The 17,125-nt window shown below is 30.7% G+C and overlaps 1 protein-coding gene across 15 annotated transcripts in view; it reads left to right on the plus strand.

The window, feature by feature from the left end:
- The window catches only part of LOC106874003 (Kv channel-interacting protein 4), a 479,441-nt gene that overhangs the window by 449,498 nt on the left and 12,818 nt on the right, over window positions 1-17,125 (plus strand). For all 15 annotated transcript variants that reach the window (XM_052974223.1, XM_052974220.1, XM_052974218.1 and 12 more), the window contains 2 exons: window positions 8,550-8,619; window positions 14,979-15,049. In XM_052974223.1, the coding sequence (XP_052830183.1) occupies window positions 8,550-8,619; window positions 14,979-15,049 (141 nt within the window). The remainder of the gene's footprint in view (window positions 1-8,549; window positions 8,620-14,978; window positions 15,050-17,125) is intronic.

Here is a 17,125-nt window from a genome sequence, read left to right on the forward strand (position 1 = left end):
TTGCATTGTCTCATTACTGTTGTTTAGAGATTGTCCCTGCTCAGTTTATTCTTTTTATTTTTATCTATCTCTCTCTATATATACATCTATCTAACTCAAACAAAAAAGGGGAATATGAACTTACTTCTTACATCATCATCTCCATCATCTTGAAAATTAAAAAAAAACCGCATTCAATAACTTATTACTCTTGATTCAAATAGAATTAAACATTTAAGAGATTCCAGTGAACATTAACAATTTCAAATAACAAATGTGAGAGAACAACATTGATAAAACTATTTTGTTTGCCTTAATCTTGTAAAGCTATCTGCATGGTTTTTCAACGATTAAGTTTTCTGGTTAAAACTTTTAATCATTTTCAATTAAATTACTTTTGAAACTAATGTTTAAAATTTTATTTTAATCCAATCTGAATTTATTTCAATGTATTTTTTAAAACTGCCGTTAATACATCTTAAATACATCTTGGAAAGAAAATCATCTATAAAGAGTTAAAACAAAGAATTATATTGTGTTTGTGTCCATCAGGTTTATGAACATTTACAAACCATTCCCTTTAGTTGGTCTGGCACTATAAACTCAATACTTCTGCAGGTCATTATAAAAATTGCACTGGGAAGATATGTGAAAACTTGATGTCACAGCTGATGTTCTCTGAAGTTTCTCCATTCCTTAGTTAAATCAATTCAGAAATTTGAATTCCAAGAAAATCTTCATCATCTTCAATCTCTCTCCTATCATTCCTGAGTTCTGTTTGATCAACATATTCTAGACTCTTCCTTTATCCTATAATTTCTCCCTAAATAGACACTTACATTTCTCTTAACTATTCCATGTTACTATATTTAACTTGTAGAACAGCTATCATTATAATACTTCAAACCTTAATGTTCAGTCTTATAAAGTTTAGCAAAAACAATAATAATAATCCTTTTCCAATTATCAGTTCCATTGATATTAGATTTTGATGACTCAAATTATAGAGGAATATTGTTTATCAATAGAAAAATAGAAAAATAATTTTCCAAATTAAATTAACAACTTTATTCCTATTTGGCTTAAATTTTTTGTTTAGGTTATTTACAAAATTCTTATAGGTGAAATGGTTAGTACACATGATTTGTTAAATAGATTATTGAAACAATTTAATTTTAAACAAAATTGATTATCAATGGACTATACAACTATCCTTAACCAAACTTCAAACAATGATTTTTCACCAAAATATTTTCATATCTGTAATTATTCATACGGACATGACATTCTTTTCTTTGAATAGAAAACAAATTTTTTAAAATGTTTTTCTCATGATAAAATAACTTTTAAAAAACAACAAAACATTTTACTATCTCACTGATCTGTCATTATTATAACATTGAAGTATGTTTGATTTATTCATTAAAACAAATAGTTATTTTACTGTTAGTTCAATCACGTATTCCCTTTTTATGTCTGCATCTTCAACTGACAACATTTCTCTCAATACAACACAACATAAGCTTAGTGTCACACTGACTTTATTTCCTGCATGAAATTTTTTCATCTTCAACAAAATTATTTAAAAAAGAAAAAAAGATAAAAAAAATTTTTTTTCAAATTATCATTATTATAAAATCGAAAAAAAAAAACGAAAAAAACTATTTATTATCTTTTCAAATGTTTGATATGTATTTTATACCTTTGCATTACACATTTGTTTTGCTATGTTGCTCTGCAGCTTTCTTCGAACATTTTGCCTTTTGCATGGATATAGAATTATGTTTCATAATTTTTTTCTTTTATTACATTCTGCATCATGCATGGTTTTTGCCTCATTAACAGTTGTATTTTTTCATGTGTGTGTGTGTGTGAATATGTATGTGTACATATATGTATGTATATATATATATGTGTGTATATAAATATATATTTATATATACAAACATACATACAGCATTGTTGTTTTTTATCATCACTTTAACATCTACTTTTTATGCTTGTTTGGGCAGACAAAGTTCATTGAGGCAGATTTTTTATGCCCAGATGCCCTTCTCTTCTTATTGCCAACAATCACCTGTTTCTTCCATGTAAGGTAATATTCCCCACTGACCTGACATGGAAAATTGGAAATAAACGGTACCATTTGTATAAAAGTGTTGCTTGTTTACCAATATCATGTGCAGTCAAACCAAGGGGACACACACACACACATGTATATATATATATATATATATATATATATATATATATATATATATATATTTGATGAATTTCTTTCAATTTCTTCACACCAAATCCACTCAAAAGGTTTTGGTTGGCCCAGAGCTGTAGTAGGTGTCACTGGCATGCAGTGGGGCTAAATCAAAGAGCTACATGGGAATCAAATTTCTTAGCATTCATGCATATACTTGTGAGTGTATGTATGTGTGTGTGTGTCTGTGTATGTACATGTGTGCATGTATATGTATGTAACTATTGATAATACATTCACTAAGCTATTATTAAATTCATCTTCAGACATACATAAGCTCTATCATTGACTGTACATGATTTCAGATCTGAGAAACTCTCCACAGATATGATCTTTAATGAATAGAGCAAGTTTTTATTGACTAAACAAAACCCTTGGTCTCAGTGACTAGAAAATATTGTACAGTGGAGAAACCTTAGAAAGTCAGGTGCCATTTATCCATGTGGACAACGGTGTTAAACAATGGGGTACAATTTCACTGACTTTATTCCCCACATACTATGTACCCATGACTACTCATGATTATGATGAAGGCATCTTTGTCAGTTATTGAAAATCAGATCAACTCTCCAACCTGAATCATTTCAAAGTTTAGTTGAAGACCTTCATAACTCATGTGGTGTTCCTGTTCACTGGAACACATTATTCAGAAAATAATGAACTTCTTCTTCAGTATCTTTCCTGCTTTTGGACTTACAATAAACCTGAAGAAAACTAAGATGATATTTACTTATGTTCCAAAGAACCCACATGTGGAGACAAAGACATGACATATCTCAACGGCACTGCCTCCATAGATGGATTCATGGGTTCTGAGATGAACCTGAAGATTGATATGGCTCCCACTGAAACTTGGGACATTGGACAAAGGGGTCAGACAGGGTTTTGAAACTGTCCATCAAGCTTTGCATCTTTGATGCTTATGTTGTCATATCCCACAACTGTGTTGGGTGGCTTGTATCAACGACAAATCAAAATACTCAAAATATTTCACCAGAAGAGTCTAAAGCATGCATTAAACATCAGCTGGAAAATCTCTTACACCTGATACAGAAGGCTGTCTCACTATGTAAGCTTAGTTAATCCAGTATCATATGCTGTACGTAAATCATATCATCCATTTTGATAATCTCAGGCTTCCAAGGCTATTACTTTATGGTGAAATAGTTGTTGGTAAGCATCCCCAACACATACCAAAAAATGAGATTTCATGAGATCACAGGAAACAACGGAAGTTGTTCGAATATTAACATTGTCAATTTGAAAAATCTCATGTATATATATATATATATACATACACATATATCTGTACATTTTCCAACAAAGTTAGTGTGCCATTATGAGACTACATTTCAATTAAGCTGTTTAATTAACTGCTGAAATTGCACGTGTCAGGGATGTGAGAATTCACATATTGCAGAGGAGCATCATTTTAATTTTCCAGGAGTTACACTATGGTGGGGCTTACCTTCAAAACCACTTGTTGGACCATTCCTTTTTCATGATACAGTGATTGTTCATATTTACTCAGACTTTCTGCAACAACTTATAATGCCAAGCATTCAAGAAGACTCTGAAGACATAGAGTTTTATTTCAAGCAACATGAGGTACCCTGCACTACCACAGTAACATAAGGGCCTGGTTGCCAAAGAAATGAATTGCACAAAGATATTCAGTAGAATATACCCTGCATTCACTGAACCATTAGAAAACTTTTATGGAATTACTTAAAAGATAAATTTTGTGGCACAAAAGGGGCACCAGTCAACAAATTGAGGGCAACCACTGAATAACAATGCACACAAATACCAATTGAAATGCTTCTTTGTGCATACAATTCTATCATTTTACATAATCATTACTACCTGAACTGAACTTTCCATCCGTTTCAAAACAAGGCATTCATAAATTCTGTTGGTGGATTCTTTTAAATTTTCAAAATGTTATGTATTTTAATAAACATCGACTTTATAACCATTCAATGGGTGTTTGCATTTTTAGGAGGGACACCATATAATTACATGCATATAATTACACGCATGCATAAATGTATACATATAATTAATAATCATACTATACAATGGAAATTGAACTTAGAGATTTTCCATTTATTCAAAACACCTATTTCCTCCAGGAATATTCCTTTTTACTACTGTCCATGGAAGTGCTTCTCAATATAAATGCCTGGATTAACTTAGCACTACTGACTTACAATATATATATATATATATATATATATATATATATATATCTTTATGTGAGAGTTTGTGTATGCTCGTGTTTGTGTGTACACGTGTGCGTGTGTATGCATGTGCATGTGGGTGTGTGTTTGCATGCATGCACATGCGTAAGCCAGTTGATGTGTTTTATAGTTTTATCTCTTGTTGTTTTGCTCTTCTTCTGCATTTTTATTTTCAATTAGTTTATTGCAAATTCATTAGACAAATAATTTCAATTATTTTTTTTACAATTTGTGAACCCAGTAATTTATTGTATACTTGGCATGTGTTCACATTCTCCAAGACTGAAATGTCTTCAAGGATTCTTTTCTGAGATTGCCATGTTTTATTAAAGTTCCTTTCTATTGAAATTAATTTCATATCATTTGTCTTGTGCATCCATTTTCCATACCTATACTGCTATATTGCTGAAACTTGAAGACATTTTCGTCTTTCTAAATTTGTGTTTAAATGTTGTATTTGTAAAATGTTCATTAAGACAGGTTTATTAAGCTAATGAACACACCAGATAGTTTAATGCATAATGTCACACTAAATATATAACCAAGGTTCATTTAGACATGAAGGGCTTTCTAGTTGTATTTAAATACTTTGTGATGTCAGTTAACTTTACTTTCTAAAAAGTACATTCTTAATTATATTTGAAACGCCAAGCATTCAAATAGTCACATTTTTCCACTTCAATCAAGACAAAATAACTATAAATTGGTTATTAATTATAGATTTAGTGTAGTTCTGTTCATTTTCTGGCAATCAAAAGAAAAAAAGGCAAAAAAAAAACCACTATTATGACCACTACAGGAGATCTAACTGTAGGCCTGAAGAGAAGTGACAGACATTATTGTGATCGAAATATGGACAACACTCATTGTTTAATGACAGTGTTTAAGGATAATGAATGTGTTTTCTCTTGAAACTGATGTCTCGTTTGTATTGTTGATAAACAAAGATTTGCAGTTTCTATCCTGACAATTCTTACAATGTATCTTATTAATAGCTATACTTTTATATAATGGAAAAAAATGTCACTAGAAAAAGTAAATAGATCAGTACCTTTTGATCATCGAAAAGATGTCTAATTCTGGAACATTCTTAGGTGAAAAGCTACAGAACAATTGTATAAGTGTATTTCATTTGAAAGGGGTCAAATAATGAAGCAGACAGCTTTTAAAGAATTCATCAAGCTAAAAATGTTGGTCCCTTTCAACACGTATAAATATAGTGCAATGGATAAGCTAAAAGCTGAGACACTACTTATACAAGCGGGAAACATTTAGAAAAGCTTTCATGCTAAATAGCCTCATATATTTCATAAATATATTATTTCTATGTTGATAGATTTACTTTTGTTTTTTTTTGTTTTTTTCTTCTCTCTGTTTTGATACTGGTGTACTTTGTTTTATATTTGTTGATAGTTTTCATTGTTGCTGCTGTTGCTATTATTTTATTGTACTCACACTCATATATATATACAAACAGATATACTCCTACTTGACTTCCTTACACTCTTAGTCCATCTTTTTTAATACCACAAGAGTTTCCTTTCTACTCATCCAAGAAATGAAGCTTAGTTCAAGATACATCTTTCAATTTATATTTTTCTTCTACAAATTTAAAAAGAAATCCAGTATTTACATCATTATATGGAAGTGTGAACATGAATTTTGTAGAGTTTGAAGCATATAAAGATGTTTTATTTTACTTTTATTTATAATTTTGTATTGATATATTAGACAGAATATGTTCTTCTTAAATTATTTTGCTAACATTTAGAAGTGGCCTTGAATATATTTCCTTTTGGGTAAATAAAATTCCATTGATTCGATAAGGTTAGTTAATAAAACACTTAGAAGTAAATAAATAGATTGAATTTTAAAGAAGGAAGCAAATTTAATAAGTTTTATTAGCTGTTCTTCTTAACTGATGATAACAAAGAAATAAGGTCTTTATGTCTGTCTGGAGAAATATTCTAGAAATAATAAGACTATGGAATCTGAACAGACTGATTTATATAGAGCTTTGAGAGAGGTAATTTGCAGTATGCCATCTGAAGTGATGTGGCAGTAGGCATGAGCTTACTAGTATCACCATAATTAGGAGCTCATTTGCAGGATCCCATACATTAAAATGCCATATCTGTAAAGGAAGAAGAATTCAAGTTAATGGTGTAGACACGCTTATGGGTGATGTTGTACGAGTTGGGGTTTAGGAGAAATTAGAACAGTAGTTAGGGTGAGTGGAAATATATGTCAGACTGATCATTTAAGCTTTATGTCACTGCAATAATTTGATTATTCTTTTAACAGTACTTATTGATACTTCTCAATATTTTACTCCATGCAAACCACTCTATCAGATGACATATTATATACAACATTTAGCAAGGAATGATTCTTTATCAATATTGTTTCCAGTGTTTTATACTAATTGATTTTTACTAAACATGAATTGTAAAATGTTTGACAGTTTTAAGATCAATGCTGGTAGTCTCATAACACAAATTATCTTAATGCTCATCGGCAAGGAAAATCAATGTTTAAAAAATTCTCATCTTTGAACAAGTACTGAAATATGTGGAGACAATATTTGGAGAGAAGAGTTTTCTAAATTCTAGGCACACAGAAAGCTGAATACTCAATATCGCTCCAAAAATACACTTCATACGAATGTTTAAAACTGTGAATATAGCTTTAAATATTCAGAATATGCAGTAGTTCTTAACCATGTATGTACATATGGTGAGACCAACCAAGCAACTTTGGTAAATATAATATTAATGATAAAGCATATCTTTACCGTTCACTATAATTAAGGTGATTTCTTTTCTTATGAATGAAGTCCATTGGGAAAACAATGGTCTTCAGATTAAGTAGTTGGGCTGTTTGTCTTCTCTACCTTGTGACTTCATTTTCAATTGATACACAAAAATAAACTGACTTTTCCTGTTGTATAATTTACTCTGTCAAAGGAGGATTGGATTGAGAATATTAAAGGAAAAAACCTTTATATACAATAACTATTTCTAACGTAAGCTTTTGAAATTTAGAGAAGAGAATACTTAATTATACTGATCTATCTACAGGTGCAGTCTCAGGAATTTTACAAAGGGAGGGCACAAGGTCAAAAGGGAATACAGTTCCAGGAGAAAAGGGCATAATAACATTATTTAGAAGGCCACGCTTCTTTTCTTGAAAAGTGGGGAGCACCTCTCCCTTCTTAGACCTGATCTACTTAGACTGTTAGTTTATTTTATCGATTAAAATTGGCAAATTTAACCTTTGCAGAATCTAAACTGAAAATATAAAGAGATACAACTAAATTCTGCAAAAGCCTATTATCAGCCAAGTGAGTTATGACATGCAATAATGCTTAGAACATTTGAGAATATTTCTAATTTTAGTAGACAACTTAACTGCCCAAAATATTAGAGTACACCTCACTTCAAGCTAATGAACTTACTGAGATTTTTATTAATTTATATATATTTATGTTCAAATTTTCTTTTCCTGAAACACATTGTATTTTAATACTCCAATAATTGATCTTAATCATGTTTTCTTTTATATAATTTCTCAGTTTCCAGTTTCTGGAAATTGAGAAACCATTTAATGATTAACTGTCATTTTCTCTGTCTATGTAAGAAATTAATCTACGCTGATTTATCACTCAACTTACAGATGAAACCATCTTTGAAGACAAGTCTACAACATACATTTTCTCCTTCAATACCTTCTGTTTAACTAATTATTATCATAACTATAATTGCTTATTTTATTTTTGGGAGGTGGCAAATGTAACACCGGACTTCATAGAATAACAATCACACAAAACAGCTGTTCAATGTAAATACTAACAAATTAAAGCAATTGAATGAAAATATTAATATGAATCCAAAATGTTTGATTAATGTTGAGAAAGATACCTTTTATTTTTTTTAAGTGAAGAGACCAATATATAGCCAGCAGCTAGCAACTCCACAGGCAATTTCCAGTTACTTTTATGTATTTAATCACAGATTTTCTGAACACTGTTCAGTTATTCATTACATATGTTTTCTTTCTTTTCTTTTCCATAGGAATGTCCGACAGGTATAGTGAACGAAGATACATTTAAGGACATTTATGCTCAATTTTTTCCTCAAGGAGGTAAGAATAGTTAAGTTATTTATTTGTAAAACAGTATGACTATCAAGGCAATACAATAAAACAAAAAGAGCAGCTATTATATGAAATTTTAAATATTTTAAATTAAATGAAAATTATATTTATGTACAATCTCACAGAGCCAACATTTTCTCTGTTAAGAAACTCATAACAAAACAAACATTTTCTAATATCTTGAATGAGTTCTTGTTTTCCATGACACTTTCTTTCCTCTTATTCTTGGAATATATAATTATAAATCATACGCACACTATATATATTTATATGCAGCAGAGTTGTTAGAACATTGGACAAAGTGATTTGTGGTATTTATTTCAGCTCTTTACATTCTAAGTTCAAATCTCACCTTTTACAAAAGTAACACATTAACGGCAGTCACTTTTACAGAACCATTTTCTCCGGGTTACTAATTAAAAAGGAATTGCTGCTGATAGGAAATTTCAAGTTGGTTTGGTTAATGAGTGATAAATGAACACAACATTCCTGGGATTATCATCTGAAATATGTATATAAAAAAAACAACATAAATAAATTTGTATTAAGATTCTCTTAAGCAATTATTTCATCCAGGGGCAGAGACAGTGTTTGGATAGCTTCATGGCTTTAGTGAAGCTATAGTTCAAACACAGCATAAAGGACAAATAAAACAATTGAAAGACTTTAAGAAAAATTGCTACCATATATTCACATGTGTGTGTGTGTGTGTGTGTAATGGATTTATGTATGTAGTACAAACAAACTTTGGAAATGTCATTTGTATGTGTTGGTATTTTACAGACAGGAAAGAAAATTTCAAATGCAGGAAAATAGATTGGGCAGCAGAAATAGATTGAGCATTTACCCATATAAGACAGAAAAAGTTGTCTGCAGGTGGCTATGGCCAGCAGGCAGCTAAACAGCATCTAACAGGAGCCATTTAGCTTAATGGTAGAGCACTCAGCCAGTATCTGATGGGTACAGGGTTCAATTTCTGTAGCTGCCTGCTAGCAACTTTTTTTCTGTCTTATAAGGGTAAACACTTAATATTTCTCTGCTGTTTTCACAGCTATACTACATTTAAAACTTACTTTCTTGTCAGTAATATATATTAAATATATATTTATTTAATTCCTTGTAGCATATGTATCCACTTTTTATTAACTTGTTTGCTTCTGAATGTCTCTGTTCTTTTTTTTTTTTTTTTTTTTTTCTGAAATGATCATAGCTCTATGTAAAAACTTGAAAGCTGCAGAAACTTTTTACTTTTTTAAAGTTCATCTTAGTTTTACGTCTTTACTCTCACCGTTTTCTTAAGCATGGGACAGTTCAAAACCTACAGGGGTCTCATTAGATATTTTTTCCATCGAGACATTCATATAAATTCCACTACCTTTTCTACATTTATTTTATGTGCAACCCAACAATCTCCTTAACATTTTGTATTGATTCCTCAAAATCCAGGAAGTCTGCATTACAGTACAGATAGATTTTAGTCCAAACAAGAGCATCATGGTTGTTTTCACATCTCACCATGCCTCTGTCAAATTTTCAATAGCATTCAAAATTTGACAATGTGGTAACCACCAAATAAATTCTTTTACAGTAGATTTAGCTTCACCATCTAAGAATTTAATAAACTGCTTAAAGGTGTACCATAAGATATAAGCCTTGAACATATCAGTGACAACCTGGTCCGAAGCTGGTGGTGTCTGGAGGTAGAAAAGCTATTTAACCCTTTAGCATTCAGATTATTCTGTTAAATGTAATGCTTATTTATTCAAATGTAATGCTTATTTATTCACATTGTTCTGAATTAATCAAGCATCATCTTGTAGCTTTGAGATTTTCATGATGTGACTGCTTATTTTTAGAAGGACCTTATAGGGTAGGTGTGAGAGGTTGCATCTGGCTGGTTTGAACAAAAAGCATGTAAAATATTTAGGCTGGATATGGCCAATTTAAATGCTGAAGGGTTAAACATTAACTATCAGGTATGCTAAAGGGTTAAACATTAACTATCAGGTCATCCTGGTTATATTAGTGACTCAGAGTACTAACTTCAAGAAACAAGGATTTATTCCTAAGATTCTACTTGATCAAACAACTGAATGTTCATACATCATTTTCAATAGAAAACTCCATCATATCATCTTTTAACATGTCTTCTATACTGGCATGGATGGACTGTTTGAAGGAATCTAACAAGGTAAAGGACTGTATATTGTTTCACTATCTGCAGGATTTCTATAGCTAGATGTCCTTCGTAGCATCCCCCGTCAACACATACACACACACACACACACATATGTGTTAGAAGAAATAAATCTACTTGAAATATAACTTTCTTGAGGTGACATGAATAAATATTAGATTAAGAATTTAACTCTTGGATTCTATGACTACGTAGACAAATATTTCTGATATCCTTCTCTGACAAACGCAAAATATATTTTGGTAACAAGAATATGACTACAAAGAATCAATGCAAGTAGATATTAGCTTTATATATTTACTGAACTGAAATTGATAAATTACCGAAAGTGGGAAGAACATTTTCCAATTTTAAAGAACCTACGCAATTTAGAAGACGGTAACATGCTACTGTCTCAACATTTTATTACAAATATATATTGAGACACTTCACTGAAATACAGTAATGTTTCTGACTGCAACAAATGTTATCTCTCCGTAACTTCAACATTCATCCTTTCATATATTTCTTGTTTGTTTTAAAATCAGTTTTAGTGATACAAAGCAAACATTATCTTGTTATACACCTCAGATGTATAACAAGATGATATTTTTAAATATTACATGACATTATTCCAATGAACACTTTTGCTGACCATTAGCAAAATATTTCGACAAATTATTTGTTTAACAGTAATTTATAAAGATATTAAACAATGCTTTGTCATGCGATTGATTTCTTGGGGTTTTTATCGTTTCCAAAACTAAGCTAAAATCTAAGAATGAAATATCATTCTAATCTTTTCATTCACATGTCATACAGAAATTCCTTTCCACATGTAGGATTATTTATCTTACATTAGCTTCTGTCCTTTCCATCTCCCCTTTCATTAGCTGCAGATTTGGTTTTTCTATTCTCTTTAACGATATACAGTTCTTCGTCCTTCTCAACCGCACTTCCAAGACTTAACATTGTATAAAGGGCCCCTGAGCCATTACACAATTCTTTTCATCACATTAATGCCACAAATAATACATAAGTATGGGGAAGTAAAAGAATCTCTAAACCACATATTTGTTCCTTCCTCATTTATGAGCAAGCAGAAAAAATAACTCGTTTCTGTAACAGTTTATTTTATCCACTCTTATTAGTAACCCAATGTTCTTAAACAACACTTCTTTTATCAACCTCTTTCTCTCTTTCTTCCCCCACTAATCTGCATGTGTAGAATTTTACTGCTAATATAATTTAGTATATTTTCCATTAAAAAATTTGCCACGGCCTGATTCACTCAGCTTTCAATTAAAATGTACAAAGTTATAGCTATATTATTGAAGAATCATAAATATTCAGTGAGTCAGGTTTTGCATAAAGACAAAGCAAACTAAATGATTTAATTACAGAACAGAGGTGATGTAAAGATTAACTGTATAATGTTCAGGAAAAGTCTGTTTATCTTTCATAAAATCTGTGAAATCTAACTGTTTTAGAAGGTCAAACATCTTTTCATTACAGTAAAATATAAAAGTTGTGATAAAATTATGTTAATTGATCTTTTAAAAGATTATACAACTAAATTTACTTTACAAAACTATTGGAAATATTATAGGAAAATGTTATCAGTTAAAATAATGTAAAGTTACTGAATGAAATTATTAATGCAGTCTACTTGAAGCTGTATGCTACACTCTGAATACCAAATACTACTTCCTTACATAAGCACAAAGCCTAAGAATTATAATGGAAGCATAATATGGTGTTATTATAGCTAAGCCATTCACAATGGTATTAACAATATAAGTGAACTGGTTTCAATCTGGAATTGAAACTGAGTCACAACTTATAGACTCAACTACATCAGATAATAATAAATTTGATTCATTTCTCTGATTTCATTTTATTGTAAGATTCAAGACATTTCAGTGAATTTATTTTTATTAAATAAAATTATTCAATTTTCTTTATATTTTCTTTCGAGACTGATTTAACAATAATTCATTAGATAATTTCCTAGGGAGGAATATTACTGAAGGAAAATCAATAACAGAAACCGTTTCTAAAGGACTGTACAACAATGATCTTTTGTAACATACTCTTGAGATATATCTATCAGATTACAAAGCTCATTCACATTGTTGCTGCTGACAAATTTATAACAACAACATCAACTACTACTACTACTACTACTACTAATAATAATAATAATAACATCAGCAACAATGATCAGAAGTAATATTGGTAAAAATCAATGATAGCTAGACTAAATAACTTTTGCAATATAAGTTTTTGGTATTGTGTTTAGTTCTGAATTGTTAATGCAAAATTTAAATGTTTCCTTCAGATATTTATTTACAGAGCTTAAATTCTATCTTATATCAATGTTAAATTGATTAAGAGAAATCTTTTGGTTGTTTTTTTGCATTTAAATTCAACTCAAAAGATTTTTTTTCTTGACTTTTTGTAGTTTTCAAAAGTTTGGCTTTCTAGTAAAAAAAATACAAAAATTTCCAATAAAAAAGAATAATCTATACTGATATCTATAATAATTTACTGCCAAAACATTTTGTTGTAGTAGTCCAACTTTTATTTGAACCTTAAATCATTTTATAAATCTCAACAGCTAAGATATAAACTGAAATAAATAACAGTTATTGATATTGGCTACAAATTTTAGTACAAGGCCAGCAATTTCAGGAGAGAGAATAAATCAATTACATCTACCCCAGTGCACAACTGGTAGTTATTTTATCAACCCAAAAAGGATGAAAGGCAAAGCTGACCTTGGCAGAATTTGAACTCAGAACATAAAGACAGATGAAAGCTCTTAAGCATTTCGTCCAATGTGCTAATGAGTCTCCCAGCTTGCCCCCTTATAACTGTTATTGATATTTACAGCAAATAGTAAACACAGTTAATCACCTACAAAATTAAGCCATAACATAAGTTTGATTCTTATAGTGAGTGATACCACATTTTTAACATTCTAGAGACAGCCATAAACATCACAACTTCATTTTCAAAAAGAAGAAACATTTTATTTTGCAATTGTGAATATTTTCTTTAATTCTATCTAGCCAACCTCCTTTTTCAATCCTTCCTCAAATCTAACAACTCTATCATTTCCTATTTTATATTCTGTTCCTATCTCTCTTGCCATTTCTTTCATCAACATCTGATTGGGCTTTACTATTCTCTTTAACAATGTATGCCTCTTCATCCTTCTCATCTTCACTCCCAAGGCTTAATGACATTGTATTAAAGGCTCTGAGATATGACAATTCTTCTCATCACATTAATGATACAAATATTACTTATGACGAAATAAAATGATATATAACATACTATAATTTCTGCAGGATAATGTCTTATGAAAGCAGAGAGAGAGAGAGAGAGAGAGTTCAAAACAGTTACATTATGCAGAATGTTAATTCCATATTTTCAGGAGAAACAGACGTAACTGGATGTAATGTATATAAAGAATTTAAAGGATGTTGTACTAAATGAATTAGGTGAAAGCATGAGAAAGACAAAAACCCAGCAATAATTGATAGTGACCCCCACTTCTAAAGAAAAGGGGAGACAATCACAGTTTATCAAGAATTCATAAAATTAATTCATATGCTTCAGGAATAATCTTCGTTTTCAGGCAAGGTGACAGCTACAAACATATTTGGATTTTATTGGACTTTGCCAGTGAAACATTGCCATAATCAAGCCTACTGATCAAGGGATCTTGCATTTATACATCTTATTGAATTTAAATATTGAAGACAGATTTCATTGGAGTCTATAATCTGGTTTGGAATTCTACTTCAATGTATCATTAATATTGCTACTGTTAGAGAAAATTGACATGGTTATCACAATTTGCATTTTTTTTGCAACAAACACAAAAACCTGTACAAGAAGTATTCTAGGAAGAAGGCCTTAATTAATGAAAATAGCTAACATGAAACAATTTTTTATTTCAGTGCTCTTAATTAAAAAAAAATATGTACTTCTTGGTTTTGATCATGATCAGAACATGAGGATTGTAATGATTTAGTGTGTGTAGGAATCATATAAAAACTATATGTGTGACTCTGTGTAGAATTGTGAGTGTAACATAATATAAAGCTTTTACTGTTTCTTAATATTCTAACCATTCCTATTTTTTGTTTATCTTATCCAGATTCCAGCAATTATGCACATTATGTATTCAATGCATTTGACCATGACCATAGTGGCTCAGTTAATTTTGAGGTAAGATTTACATCTTATAAATGCATCCAATATGTTTTCCTTTAATTTGCTACATTCCCTACCACTGCCAACAAACACACACATACGTGTACACCATGGTAGAGAAAAAGTTTGAGATGGATTTAAGACACTGTTTTCTTCTGTAAAACTTGGTTTCATGGCATGTGGAAAAAGGATGAAAGTTACTTTGAAAGTTAATATGCAACAACTACTTTCTATTTCGTTAGTAACGGAAACACTCATCTCTTTCAGCTTACAAGTTAAGTAGTATCTAATTTAGTAAAGGTGAGTGGTGCACAGTAGAGTTAATCACTCAATAATTGCTAATTACATTACTAATGACCTTGAGAAAGAATGAATATCACAATTCTCAGGTAATTATCCTCTTAAATCAATATTACTAGTTTGTGCTTAACAGCTGATGTTAAAAGTGAAACATTTATTATCGCATATATTTGGAGCTGACTAGTAATTCAACACAAATGTGTCTGACTATATATTTACATTTTATCCAGTCTGTGTTTCTAACGTCCATGCTGTAACATTGATAAAATGAACTTAAACTACTAAATGCCATAAGATCAAATATATTGTAGAACTTTAGAAAGAAAAAGAAATCCTTTACAAGGCTTTCTTGCAACAGTTTGTAGTAAATGTGTGACAAGATGAGTTAATAATAAAAAAAGAAACTTTATATATTCATTAGCTTTAAGTAGACTCAGAGAAAATGATGTAGAAGTATACTTTGAAAACAAACTAGCTTATTGATGTGTTGCATTAGGATTCGTAGAGACAATAACACATATCGAGTCTAATTAATAAACATACAAATAATTACTGACATAGTTACTGACAACATGCATTATGATTGTGTTTCTAAGTTTAAAAAAATTTCATATCAAATAAATTAACATCATTAACAAACTGATCAGAGTAACAACAATATTAATAATGATTGCAGGCAAAGAAATAATATATTTAATTTTGGTGCCATATAGAGCTGGGGGGTTTTTTTGTTTTTTTTTAAACATTCTGCAAAAAATAAATTAAGTTCTGAAAATATTGACCTTTTTGTGATGTGTCAGAGATGATGCTTTTACTTAAATGTAAAGTGATAATTCAGAACTGTGTCACAAGAACTGTGCCCTATCAAGACTTCCAAAATTGAGGTGTAGGTTAAACCCCAGTGCAATACATTAACATTATTTCTAAATTACCAATTTATTATTATGCGTAAAACTAATGAGTTTTGCTAAAAAGTTTCAGCCACTTTTTTGACCAGTAAACATCAAGCAGGGAAAAGATTAGGCCAATGAGATGGTGGAGAGGCCTCTAGCATTTTGGGACACTGTCATATCCTCTGATGAGTCCAGATTTGCTGTATCTCTTGACAGTGGTCGAGTGTGGGTCTGGAGACAGTGATCAAGAATTTGATGTGAAAAGATTGCAGCCAACAATGAAACATGGCAGCTATTCTGTGATGGTCTGGAGAGCAATTTGGAGCAATAGTCAATCAGAGCTGGTGGAGTGTGAGTGAAACATAAACTCAGATAAGTATGTGTCCATATTGTAGAAAGGACTCCTTCAAATCTTCTCCAGTGGTGAAATGATTAAAGAAGACTATTTATGGAAGATAGGGCTCTTTGTCACATGGATAAAACGACCCAAGATTTGTTGTATGAGAATGGCATTAAAAAGCTACCATGGCCAAGCCAGTCGCCAGATATGAACCCTATTGAACACCTCTGGGGTATAATGGACAGGTCACTTCATAAAAAAAACAAGAAAGCATCTTCAATGCCAAATCTTTTCAGATTACTGCATGAAAGTTGGCAAGAAATTCTGCAAGAGAATATTCATCATCTGGTCAATAACATGCCTAATAGGGTCCTTGCATGGTCCTTCTTCAGACTTTCCCCTTTCTCCTTTCTGATGAAGAGCTATACTCAAAATGTCAAATTTTCTCTTTTCACCAAGCATCAAGCTAATACATTCTTTGCACATGTTCTCTTGCCTGTTAATTTTATTATTCGTTTTTTGGATTGATTGTTTATTTGAATTGACTAATATATATAT

This window comes from Octopus bimaculoides, chromosome 18 (assembly GCF_001194135.2).
Source record: "Octopus bimaculoides isolate UCB-OBI-ISO-001 chromosome 18, ASM119413v2, whole genome shotgun sequence".
NCBI lineage: Eukaryota > Metazoa > Mollusca > Cephalopoda > Octopoda > Octopodidae > Octopus > Octopus bimaculoides.